Source organism: Schistocerca americana, chromosome 4 (genome assembly GCF_021461395.2).
Source record: "Schistocerca americana isolate TAMUIC-IGC-003095 chromosome 4, iqSchAmer2.1, whole genome shotgun sequence".
NCBI lineage: Eukaryota > Metazoa > Arthropoda > Insecta > Orthoptera > Acrididae > Schistocerca > Schistocerca americana.
Window position 1 is genome coordinate 527,274,791 of NC_060122.1, and position 13,390 is coordinate 527,288,180.

The window sequence follows — 13,390 nt, forward strand, 5'->3', positions numbered from 1 at the left end:
CCTTGAATAAAATGTGTACTAGTAAATGTTACGGTGGTTTCGTAACAATGTAACATTTTCCTCCCTTTAGTGTTCTAGGGTCAAATAACACGAAATTTGATTCTCAAGTTGCGAAACTAAATTGACTTTACTCCGTCCGAACGGGCCTTGGAAGGCCCAACGGTACCGACTGGCCGCCTTGTCGTCCTCAGCCCACAGCAGTCATTGGATGCGGGTATGAATGGGCATGCGGTCAGCACACCGATCTCCCAGCCGTATATCAGTTTACGAGAACGGAGCCGCTACTTCTCAGTCAAGTAGCTCCTCAGTTTGCATCACTAGGGCTGAGTGCACCCGCTTGCCAACAGCGCTCGGTAGACCGGATGGTCACCCATCTATGTGCTAGCCTACCCCGGCAGCACTTACCTTCGGTGATCTGACGGGAACCGGTGTTACCACCGCGCCAAGGACGTTCGCTAAATTGACTTTAGATGTACTATTTACCGGTGACATGTGAAAATTTGTAGGAGGTCGTGACTCGGTTCTGCATTGCCAGCTTTACGGAAAATGTTTTTGGTAGGACGTAGACGCTATCAACCTAGCTACGGACTTGCTCGCCCGGTTAGCCGTGCGATCTCATGCGCTGCTTTCCGGGTGGGAAGTCATGCTGGTCCCCGGCACGAATCCGCTCGGCGGATTAGTGGCGAGGTCCGGTGTGCCGGCCAGCCTGAGGATAGTTTTTCAGTTTTTATGGTGGTTTTCCATCTAACTCGGCGAATGTGAGCTGGTTCCCCATATTCCGCCTCGGCTACATTGTGTGGGAGATTCCTGCGCAAACACCGTTTCCACGTACGCGTACACCATAATTATTCCAAATTTCAAACATTTGGCGTTACAGTCGTCTGGTATGGGATGGCCGCGGGAAGGGGGAGAGTAGTGGGGGGGGGGGGTGTCCACTGGGGGCCGAACCGCAAAATAATCCTGTGTTCGGTGTGGGGCGTCGGTGGGATGCGTGGATTGCTGCGAGTAGTTGGGTTGTTAACCACTGAGGACTACGAGGGACGAGGCCTCTCCGTTGTTTCTAGGTCCCCCGTTTAGTACATAGATACATACATACATATGACCTTTCTATAAGAATGCGTTGTGTATGTTTTTTCGGACATAACCCTTCCCTTTCCTTTCCTTTCTCCCGCCTCTTCTTTCCATTTAACCACGTGTTTCACGGCTTCAGTTTCCGCGTTGTGCCTGATCTTTCCGACATGTCTGATGTTGGACAGACAGGTTGGGGATTGTTTCGGGGAAGGAGACCAGACAGCGGGGTCATCGGTCTCATCGGATTAGGGAAGAACGGGAAGGAAGTCGGCCGTGCCCTTTGAAAGGAACCATCCCGGCATTTGCCTCGAGCGATTTTAGGGACATCACGGAAAACCTAAATCAGGATGGCCGGGCGCGGAATTGAACCGTCGTCCACCCCGACATGTCTAAAAGAACAGACACCAGTGTATTCGTATAATTGATATGCCTAGATCCAAATTTTTCGGTGCTAATGCACAAGTAAATCCGACTTCCTGCGGGAATCTCAAAGTAGGAACAAGATGGAAATGGACAGGAACTATGGGTAGATGGTGCTTGGTGAGAATGTGGATTGGCCGTGAGGCATCCTGACAGAGTCCCTGCAGGGGTGATAAACACCATACCTGGGTGGCGCACCGCTTAACGCAACTGCCTAGTAATCAAAATATTCTGGGTTCAAACCTCGGTCTGCCATACATTTTCACTCTACGCCACTGTTTCTGTATAGTGTCCAGATGCAGCTGACATTAGTAATCTCTTTTCTCTCATTTACTTCCTCTCCCTCCTCCATCTATTTAAGCATATGAACTGTTTGTTACAGTTACTTCCTTGAGGGAAAAAAGCAACGTCAATAAAACGTACATAATGAAGAACAGAAAAGAGACCGCCCTCCCGGCGTAACAAACATTATGGCCGCACCCCCGCGGTTGTTTACGTTCATTTATTCCCTTTTATTTTTTAATCACAGCTAATGTTATTTTATGTTTATTTTGTTTCTATGTTTATTTATTGCGTATATGTCACTGGACAACAATGAAAATAAAAAGAGACCGCCCTCCCTGCGTAACAAACATAAAGCCCACACACCGGCGGCTTTACGCTAGTTGTTACACTGTGAGCCTCTTGACCTGCAGACGATGCCCAAGAACGTCGTCTCGAATAAAAATGCAGTAGGTCACCGCAACCTTCCCTGTGCTGAGAATTATACACTCACTATGAAGTTACCTTCTCGTGTCTGGTACAACCCAGCTGCTGAGAGGGGCCAAGAACACACTTCCCAAAAGATTGTCATAGTACTAGCGATAGCGCTGGTGATGCTGAATACGAGTAACACGTTTCTGTAAAAAAAAAAATCCAAAATGAACGCCGCTCCTGTCACTGTCGTGGAACCGATAAGATATCGACATTCCTTTGATCCATGTCACGGAATGAGTCCTAATGCGAGGGAAAAAGTCTCATCCAGGACTGTGGATCCACTGCATGTAGCGCCATGCGGAGAAGAAGGGAAAGCATTTTCGTTATCAAATGCCACACCTCCGCAGAAGATCCGCATTGCAGACGATGTAGGTCAGTGTCATGTAGACAACACTCGCTGAAAGTGGAGAGTCGGCCATATTAATGGTATGGAGCCGTTGCCGCGTGATATGTTTTTGGTTGCCCACAAGATGCCAGGTCGTGTGGGGTCTGAGTCGAGAAGGGGTGGTGTATCGTAAGATAGACCACGGAAGAAGTTATCGCAAGTTGACGTTGTTCTGCCACATTCCAGCTATGTCTTATCATTCGGTTCGGATATAGGAGCAAGCATCCAGGACCGACACATGTCACACTTTTCCACATCTCATAAGGTTCGCATACACATTAGGTGATTCCCGCCAGAGGGACATTTTAGATGATCGTCATTTTAAGCCATTATGGCACGTAATGCTTATTATGTACGCAGCTCGTGGTCTTGCGGTAGCTTTCTCGCTTCCCGAGCACAGGGTCACGGGTTCGAATTCGGCGGGGTCATGGATTTTCACCTGCCTCGAGATGACTGGGTGTGATGTGTCGTCTTCATAATCATCAATCATCCCCATTACGTAGGCGGAATGCAACGGCAAACCACCACCATTAGGACCTTGCCTAGTACGGCTGTGCGGGTCTCCCGCCCCCTACTCTCTGTCAAGAAGCATGGGACTTCATCAATGTTTATTATGTTATTTTACAATGTCTCTGTTGATAATTCACCTTATACAATGTTCCTTCACACATGTACGCCTTCAAAGATTTGGACACGTGTGATGGGTTCGATTCCCACCTCGGTCTGGCAGAAATTTTCACATGTCACCGACAAATAGGACAGCTTAAGGCAATTTAGATTCTCAATTTTCGAATGAAATTTCGTAAAACGCAGGCTGCCTATATCCGTAAGTAAGAGCGAACACAATGTTACACAAATGCTCACGATGGAAGCCAGTCCCTTTACTCATGTGTGTGCCTTCAGGCGGGGAAGACGACTGCAGTTGTGCACTTCGCAGCTCCCACGGAGAGCTGGCAAACTGATTTCAGGAAGAACAGAATGTCAACTGAGGTCCTATCTTTTAGACATCAGAAATAAACATTATCATAACAGGGACAGACTTGAACCAGTACTAAACGAAATATGCTATCCGTTAAGAGTGCACTTCACAGATAACACCGAGTAGAATTAAAAAGATAATAAAAGCTATGTGTTCACAGTAGTGTCGAGAATGATGTGCTGTTGTTATCTATAAAATAAGTGGTCGTGACAATGCGGATTCTTATGTACGTTGAGTATACAGTAGTTCTTTGACGGACTTCGATTCTCCAGTTGTTTGGAATCGGCAAAAGGCAAAAACGTCTCGGAAAAAGCAACTTCATTTCTGATCAAGGTGTTGTGCTTCACTAATTTCTGTTCCACAAGGTCTAGTACGAATCTGTGGTGGTTAATACTCGCCCATACCAGTTAATATTGATACCAGTATCCGTTTAAAATAAGATGGTTTCGAAAAACTACCATCAAGGTTTCCGTCTCCCTGTCTGCTCATTCATTTTTTCACCCAGAATAATCGTTTCTCTTTTCCCACCTGTTCAATACCACGCCATAGAAGAACTACAGATTTATTTGTAGCGTCCGTCGTCATTGTGGCTTGTTCTCTGTGCCTGCAGCACTGACGTGTGCTTTGTGGCCCGTCTTTTTTCCCGTTTGCTTCAGTAAGCGCTTTGTTCCTCGTTTTGAGGAATGTGTAAATGGCCACTTACGAGCATAATCTGTTAGCATGACGCCATGGTTGCCTCAAAAATCCACCCAGTTTCACCGTGTCCGACGATTTCTGGTTCTTCACCTTTCTCGACGTTGGTGAATCCACATATTTCCACTGCTAGCTTTACTCTTTTTTTTCTAGATCAGAGTGATATACCCCGTTCTCGACCGTGATGGCGGTTAAATAAGTCATCTCCATTGGCCAGCAGCATTTCCTCTGCTGCTTCATATCAGCGGTGTGTTTGACGAGGTGCAAGTAGTCTCAGACTCCAGCGGGCGGGAACCTGTCATGTTCAATATGTCACGCAAGATGTTGAAAACTGAACCAGGTCTATCATTTCTTTCTATATTTTTTTAATTTTTTATTTCTTGCTTGTTTTATTGAAGTCCACTTCAATGGATATACAGAGTGATTCAGCTGCCTCTAACGATCCGTTTTATGCAACCTGCACTGTGGCAGTATCGGCTGCTCAGTATAGAAAAAAGAAGCCGGACAAGTGCGAGTAAGACTCGGTCTATGTGGGTTCCGAACAAACTATGTTATGAAACTTCCTGGCAGATTAAAACTGTGTGCCGATCGAGACTCGAACTCGGGACCTTCGCCTTTAGCGGGCAAGTGCTCTACCATCTGGCTAAGCCATGTCTCCGCAATATCCTCTCTTTCAGGAGTCCTAGTTCTGCAAGGTTCGCAGGAGACCTTCTGTAAGGTTTGGAAGGTAGGAGACGAGGTACTGGCAGAAGTAAAGCTGTGAGGACGGGGCGTGAGTTGTGCTTGGGTAGCTCAGATGGTAGAACTCTCGCCTGCGAAAGGCCAAGTTTGCGAGTTCGAATCTCGGTCCGGGAGACAATTTTATTCTGGCAGGATGTTTCATATCAGCGCACACTCCGCTGCAGAGTGAAGATCTCACATCCAAAATTGTTTGTAGTTTTCGTGAGTTAAACAAATGTGGTTATACCTACGGCGCAAGTAAACGGAGAGTGTATCACACAAATATTAAATTGGCTTGTGGTATGAAGTGTACAGGCAAAATGTACTGAAGTGTACAAATTTTCTGTGCTCCTATGGACTTACCTCCCGCTACAAGGTTCGACAGGTACAATAAAATTATTCTACAGACATTAGAAGAAGCAGCGAATGATAGTATGAGAAATGCTGTTCAGGAAGTTGTAGACATGAATGACAGCAATACACGCATGTCTCCAGCCCAGGATGTATCCTGGCAACGAAGAAGCCATAGAAGCCATAGTCCCCTAAATGGTGTAGTGACATATATGGAAGTTTCAACAATCGTATATGTTAACGGATACCAAAATCTGTTCAGGTACTACTAAATACTTTGAGAATAGGAGTGCTATTTGCTGTTCTGTGTTTCAAAGACGTTGCAATGTCAAGGTTTAATGTTATGGAACCGATGGGACGGCTTGGTGCAATAAATACGTATAGAGCTCTAATAGCCATTGGTCAATGGAGACCCTTCAAAGCAAAAAAATCAGTTTCGGAAGCCAAAAAGAAGCAAGAAGAAGAAGAAGAAGAAGAAATGCGAGAAAGAGAAGGGAGGATGAACAACATAGAGAACAAGATGAATATGAACCAGGGATGCATTAGCGCGACGCTAGTTTAATAGAAAAAAAGTTTTAATTTTATATTGAATTTCCAGAAAGTTAAATTATTTCATGTGCTGGAGCACTTTGGCTAAAAACTATTAAAGAAAGGGAGCTGAAACTTTGTAGACTGTCTTAAAACATGTTTCACTAAAAAGTAGACTACTTATGCGACTTAACTTTCAAAATAAAATGCTTTTTTTTAAAAAAATCCTGACTTCGTTTCCAAAATTTTAGATAATCATACTTGAAAAACTTTTATATTACAATTTATGAAAGCATTTTTTCAAAAGTCTGCTTCAAAGATAATAGTGTAAGGGAAAAAATAAACCTGCTTTGTTTGCATTTTCAATAATGTGTACCTATGATGTGCATAAATAGCACGGTTTATTTCACTTGCAACAAAGAAATACAATTAAAAATAAGTGTGAGAGGTAAAGCTGAGGTTCTTACTGAAAATTTATCGCAAAAGAAATCTTAAAAGACGGTAAGTATTATATAGATTTACAAATCTTATTCTTTGAATTACACTGTTCAGAAAACTGAAATTTTTTTCAAGGTTTCCGCTGATATTCACGGACCATTACCCTTAAATGTTTTACACAATCAAACAAACATAGACCTTAATATTTTATATGAATTTGAACATTATACCTCTACTGTTCCTGACAAAAATGGGTATTAACACGAGGACAGACATACGACAATGTAGTGACTCTACAAGGGTCGAGTTTTTGATGACTGATGTTCGGTAACCTAAAAAGAAAAACTAAAATAGATTTACATTAACATTATTCTACAGGATAATTCAGCTGTTCCTGCCGTTCAGTTTTACGCAATTCGCATTACGTCTGTATCATGAATGGTATTCAGACAGGCTACAGCCACGTAATCAGTGTATATTGCCTCTCAGAGCTTTGGGCGACTGTTGGCAAACGAAATCCTACTGTACAAAATACAAATGAGGACAAGCGATAAGTTATACAATATTTTCGGACCCAAATATACACTACTTTTGTCATACTTATCCTGGTGTCTCCAGTATTCCTTTGTGTATTTAGGTGTGTAGTCAGATAGGTTTTTGATGTGTCTTCAAGTTTATAGTACTTAATCTATCGAGAATGGTTCATAACGTTGCCTTATAACGCGTATTTAATCAACGTCCAGAACGAAATTAACGGGAAATATTAAAATTGGAAGTATGAAAGTAACAACTTTCCAGTTTACAACACAATCAAAAGATTAATATGCAAGATGATTCAGCTACCCTACCGATTTTCATTGAGAAAATTTATAAGATAGGTCTAAGATGTCTGTCTTTTTTACCAGTTATTCTACGACATTTTGATGATGTGTTTTACATCACCAGAGCGAACTTGCCAGCAGCATTGTTCTTTCACGTAGGGTTGCATAAAATCATGTCTGTAGGGGCACCTGAATCACTGTGTACATTAATCTCTTCACTGTGTTGCATACCGGAAAGCTGTTACTTCCACATTTCCCGTTTTCGTATCTCCCGTTCTTAGATTGTGAAACACAAGTTTTAAGGCAACGTCTCTCCACCATGTTCGAGAGTTTAATTAGTATAAAAGGAACAAAGTTACAGAGACATCCAAAACCTGTATGACTACTGCTAATTACACAAAGAAAGATTGGAGACACCAGGATAAGTATGACCGAAGTAAGGTATTTCCTGGTCGAAAAATACCGCGTAACTCATGGTCCATCCTCACTTGTATGTTTTACAGCATGCTTCCGTTTGCTAACAGTAGCCCAAAGCTCTGACAAGAAACTTATAACAATTACGTGGCAGACGACTGTCTGGATACTTTTCAGGATATTGACACAGTTCAGGTGGCATAAAATGGATCGCTAGGGGCAGCTCAGTCACCCTGTACACCCACTGAGGTGGACTATAATAAAACAAGCAACAAATAAAAAAATAAATAAATATATAGGTAATATCCTCTAACTTGATACGCCAGCCTTCTCTAGCAATTCCTCGTTCTTCACAAAGACTATATCAGCCACGTTGTTCTTCGTCATTCAGACTTGCATGACCACACTGCATGTGAAACTTCCTGGCACATTAAAACTGTCTGCCGGACCGAGACTCGAACTCGGGACCTTTGCCTTTCGCGGGCAAGTGCTCTACCAACTGAGCTACCCAAGCACGACTCACGCCCCGTCCTCACAGCTTTACTTCTGCAGTACCTCGTCTCCTACCTTCCTGGGCGTGAGTCGTGCTTGGGTAGCTCAGTTGGTAGAGCACTTGCCCGCGAAACGCAAAGGTCCCGAGTTCGAGTCTCGGTCCGGCACACAGTTTTAATCTGCCAGGAAGTTTCATATCAGCGCACACTCCGCTGCAGAGTGGAATTCTCATTCTGCACACTGCATGTGTATACACCACCTAACCACTGATCATTCGATAACGCATTGTTGGCATGCACTTCTACCACCTTAGTATGGATCGTTGCACTTTGTTCCCCTTCAAATGCAGAAAACAAACTACCACAGAATAAGCCTGTTGATTAATGAGCTGTCTCATTTAGTTCGCTACTTTTGTGGTTATTTTTCAGATTTTATGAGGACAGCAGATGCCTGTCTGTAAACAAACAAAGAAGTAACTACCGCAACTCATTTTTTCGAGCTAACATTTAAAATATTATGACTAACTGGGTCCTAAAGATCTATATTGACAACGTATTCCAGTTACATGGCGCTTACTTTTACACGTTTCATTCCCTGGCCCCAAAGGTTAATGCGAGTTCTGATCCATTTTAGAGGGAGGGTCTTCGCAGATAAATGCTAGGCGAGCTTTTGATGTGGCATACGGAGTTCCATTTGTGAATATTTCCAAGGGAACTTCCAGTTTACGAATTTGTGTTATACCAAGGGGTGTCTTGGCCAGGACCATGGTTGCAACTATTTTTAACTTAATTCTGAGATAAAAGCATTATATATTAATCAAACTGTAAGTGTATTTGTTTATGTGTGTACGGTGTTACGTGGATGAACAGTGACCAGAAAGTTTTGAGACTGGAATAACAAAAACTATAGAAAGCTTAAAATTATGGTTTAAATGCTTCAGGTGTTCTACGCAGTCTCTCCCACCACCACTTGATTATAACGCACAGAACGATAAAACAACCATGTAAAGTCCATCTAGAAATCGAAAAAGTTTAAATTTTTGTAGAGTTAACATGACTTATGAAAACTAGACATCTTATTGGAGCTATAAACAGTACGTTTGATGTACACAGGCTGCATCTCTAACATGTTCCAGCATAATAGGTATCGTAGCACCACAAAACTAAGATGCAAAAGATAAAAATGAGAATGCAAACGTTTCAAAAGTAATGAAACCAAAACATTGCACGATCACATCTTATGATTACCAACAGTCTATTCATATAATGAATAGGGAGTAAAGAAGTATTTGAAGTTAAAATAAACATCGGATAGACAACATTGTCTAATGAACTCAAATTATGCTGGAAGAAGATATTTTTCCGTACAGAATATCAGAGAAGTGCCTATTTTTTGGTTCATTACTTCAAGCCGTCTATGATTAAGTGTCATCACAGAAAAAGTACTAGCTCTTTTCTGCAGAGGATCCACAGAGATGGCCAAGGATCGCCAAAGGGGATTGTAAGATAAAAAATTAATTATCGATTCCGGTTATTAGCTCCTTATCTCAAAGTAGTCCAGGATCGTGTGCGAAGGGTATAGTTCTGAGTAAGTAATAATAACACCCTATTAGGCCTTTTTGAAGGCAGATAGGAACGGGAAACTCAGGTAACGCAAAGTGGGATCAGCACATCCCGATACGAATGGCGATATCCCGCCGTGTACGCGATAGAAAGAGCTGGTCCCGTGCTAGCAACCTGAGCGATTCGGTATAGTAGTTACGACATTGGACTCACTTTTCAAGGAGGGAGGGCGCAGTTTTATGGTTCCGCGTGGTCTCCCTGTATCTCATTAGACAAATGCAGCGATGGTTCCTGTGTGAATAATACGGCTGTTTTCCTTTCCCGTCCTTCCCAACCCGTGCTTGTGGTCTAATAACAAGACTCAGTACGGGACGTAAAGCTCAAGATCCCTTCCGCCGTGCTGGCTATTATTCTGTCTTGCTCTCAAAACAATGGTACGTGCAGTTTCAAGATACAATAGGGCTACTCGATGTTCGATCGACCAAAGGAGGGTTCCTGGACAATAGACGTTGCAGTCCCAGGAGAGTCTCTTCCTCTACAGCGTCCGTCTGCGTCGGTGCTCGTCAACAGGCACCCCTTTTCCAGATTACTGGTTCAGTATTCACGCTGTCTCTGCCGGCCTGGTACTGTTCCCTCTGGGTAGCCCGGTGCTCGCCCATTGTAGTCTTCTCTGCGACTCCTTAACTTAGAACTGCTGGTGTCCGCTCTTGGGTATTCCAAGTCGTTCTGTTAGTATCCTATACTCAAAAGTGGCAGGCTGTGATGGACTTGAAATCTGTTCCCAAAAAACATCCGGCTAGCTAATGGATATCCCTGCCGGATCTCCCACCAAATGCTAGTCTCAGCGGGTCGACTTTCGTGTATGACCCACTTACGTAGCGCCTATAGCAATGACGTTCCATTGTTACGAGGAACGTCTTTTGTAAGTAAGTTACGTTCCTAGGAACATACTGCTTAAAGAAGTAGAGTGCAACATCCTGTCTCGAGAGAAACTAACAGTATGAATTGCGACTTACCATCGTTGGAATCGTACAGGTATATGACGCTCTTCCAGCCGTAGTGACAGACGACGTCAATAATGGCCTGGTGGTAGTCGGGCCGCATGCTGATGGCGTAGTCGAGCAGACCCGACGATGGAGCCAGCACCTAAGGAAAAAACATTGTCAAGGTATGTGTAATATGACACGCCAGCGTAGTAATGTTACTTCAGATGAATTTTCCATTCGTGAGAATCACTCCAAAGAAATGCACATTTTTCTTTTTCAAACATCGATTTTCTTTTGTATGCTTTTGGTATTTGTATAATAGTTGATACAATCTTGAGAGACTAAATGTCATCTTTCTCCTAATCTCTCTAAGTTTCAGCTGCCTTACGCCACCGTGGAACTAGGGCCTGTATTATGTAGACACTTTTTAGAAGTCTTCAGAAGGGAGACAATGTTCTGCACAACCCGTTTCAACTACTCCTTCTCGGATTTTGTTCAATTATGTGACTGTCAGCCAAACTCGAATTATGAAAACGCTACACGTTGTCAAGAGTATGTGCAGCACTTGGTTGGGCGCTGTAAAACAGCGATTTGCTTCAGACGAACATCGAGTACAGCAGCCATCTTAACAGCGTGCTACGACGGAGCGACTTGTGGATGAAGCTTGAATTAAATTTGAATACAAGCGCGAAGAATGTTTCTATGAAGTCAGTAAAAAGCAAAGACAAATAAAAAAAATCGGACATCTAAGTGAATAACGTTGTACCAGTGGGCTGAAACATCAATAACAAGAAAAATAACTATATTACGTAACGTCCTCCTTACCTGAAAGCATTAGGGCATGGAGGGGACGAGTTATTTCTAGGGAATTACTTTCATCATTCATTCATAGTTCTGAGATAAGAAATGTTATGGACTTGCAACATGCCCACTGCAGTATTAGCGAAGGTGCTACATTACCCCTGCTCTTGAAATCTGTTTCTCCCTTATTACTCCTCAATCGGCAAATCATAATTAGTGGATTCATTCAGTTTATCGATTTAGTCATATAATGAATTATGTCTTCCTTCAGTACTGGATAATTATATGGGAAATAAAGGCTTTAATTAACCATATGTACTGTTAAATCAACATCCTCTTTTCTCAACCAATACTTACCGCACAGGGATAAATGAGGTACCGTTAGAAATTTTTTTAACCGGAGTCTGCTATTGCATACCGTTTCTGCGCTGAAATATACTGTTTGTGCTAAATTTTAACATAAAATAGACTTTTAACTATCATAGGCAGAAGGGCATCCTGGATACTCAGCTTCACGTCTATGTTTCACGAATCTAACTTATTAACCACGAATAAGAGACTCCCTTTTAATATTGCGTTATTATAAATACCATTTTATTTGTTTTTGAAGTACTCATTAACTGAATAATTTGTATAGTGAATTGTCGTAGATAACAACCGTGATCACTGCGGTAGTCAGTTATCTCTGCCCATCGTACAAACTGACTTATCTAAATGAGTATACTTTCCGGAACAGCAAACGTATTGGTCATTTTCGCCTTGAATTGTGCTTTACCGATTGCTACTACGGCCTGACGTGCTTATTTTATTCCAAATACTAAACACATTTTTGGACAAGTGGAAATGTGTATACAAGGATCAATCATAAATTCATGATTTTTATTTCATGTCGTTCTGTTCGTATTTGAAGGTGCTTTCTCTTCGTTCCCACAACTACCCTTATCCCAGCGACTACATTTATTCCAGATACCGTCGTCATTGAAAACTATATATTGTGAAAGTTCCGCATGGATCCCCTGGTAGTAAATAATTGCGAAGTGTATTGTACGTTGCTGCAATCGTTCTTCCTCTAAAATTTTCAAGCTACGTTTTGATTCAGAAAAATTCCGCACGGTACAAGACTGCAAATTTCTTCACACAGAAACATCACGAATACCGCAAACCCGGAGGGAATGATTAATGTAAACCTAATCTCGAGTTGCATGATTTTCTTTTCTGTTGTACCCAAACACAGATCTCAACGCATCTGAATCTCGTGAGCGCTGGCAACGAACTCAGTCTGATTTAAATATTGTTCCCAGCGGGCATATAATGAAAAATAACGTTAATTCCCAAGATATGTCAACAGATAAAAATTGTTTCTCTGTTCGATACAGTTTAACCCGGTATTTCAAGAATAATCTTTAGAAAATTACAAAAATTAACGTATAATGTGAGGTGTGAGGATATATCATTGTCACAGAATCCACTCTACACAGAATCATCCACCTGAAGTTGAGAAACTGTGAAAACGAGCTTCTCGGGACAATTTTCTGCAACATGACGACTTCTTAAGACTCTTTGTGGCAGAAATTGCAAGGGCGAATAAATTCACACAAAAGAAACAACCAGATGTTACGGCATGTTCATTACGGCATGTTCATTCGCAGTGCTCATATCCTAAACAGTAATCTCAGAAATTGAGTCTGCCTCGATGAAAAACACCTTGTTATTCGTTTATTTCTTTATTATCCCAAACTAGTTTCGGCGACAAATATCACCATCATCAGTGGGGTTTTTTAATCTAAAACATGCAGAAAATGACATGATTGTACAAACACAGTAAAACATTATTACATTTTTACAATTCGTCTTTTGAAATATAGTTTTCTAATGATACTTTCATAACTACCTTGTATGTTACAGCATGTTTTAAGCAATTATTGCCGCTGTTTGCGATATATTTTCTGTGCTCTTCTTTTCTGTTGCCGTCT

General features: G+C 42.1%; 1 protein-coding gene and 1 non-coding gene across 2 annotated transcripts in view; both read right to left on the minus strand.

The window, feature by feature from the left end:
• LOC124612968 (glutamate receptor 1-like) overlaps positions 1 to 13,390 on the minus strand; it is a 1,095,838-nt gene that overhangs the window by 370,228 nt on the left and 712,220 nt on the right. Inside the window, exon 4 of the mRNA XM_047141496.1 lies at positions 10,647 to 10,776. Within this exon, the coding sequence (XP_046997452.1) occupies positions 10,647 to 10,776 (130 nt within the window). The remainder of the gene's footprint in view (positions 1 to 10,646; positions 10,777 to 13,390) is intronic.
• On the minus strand, positions 8,017 to 8,091 carry Trnas-cga. Its single transcript has one exon. It is a non-coding gene; the product is annotated as a tRNA-Ser (tRNA).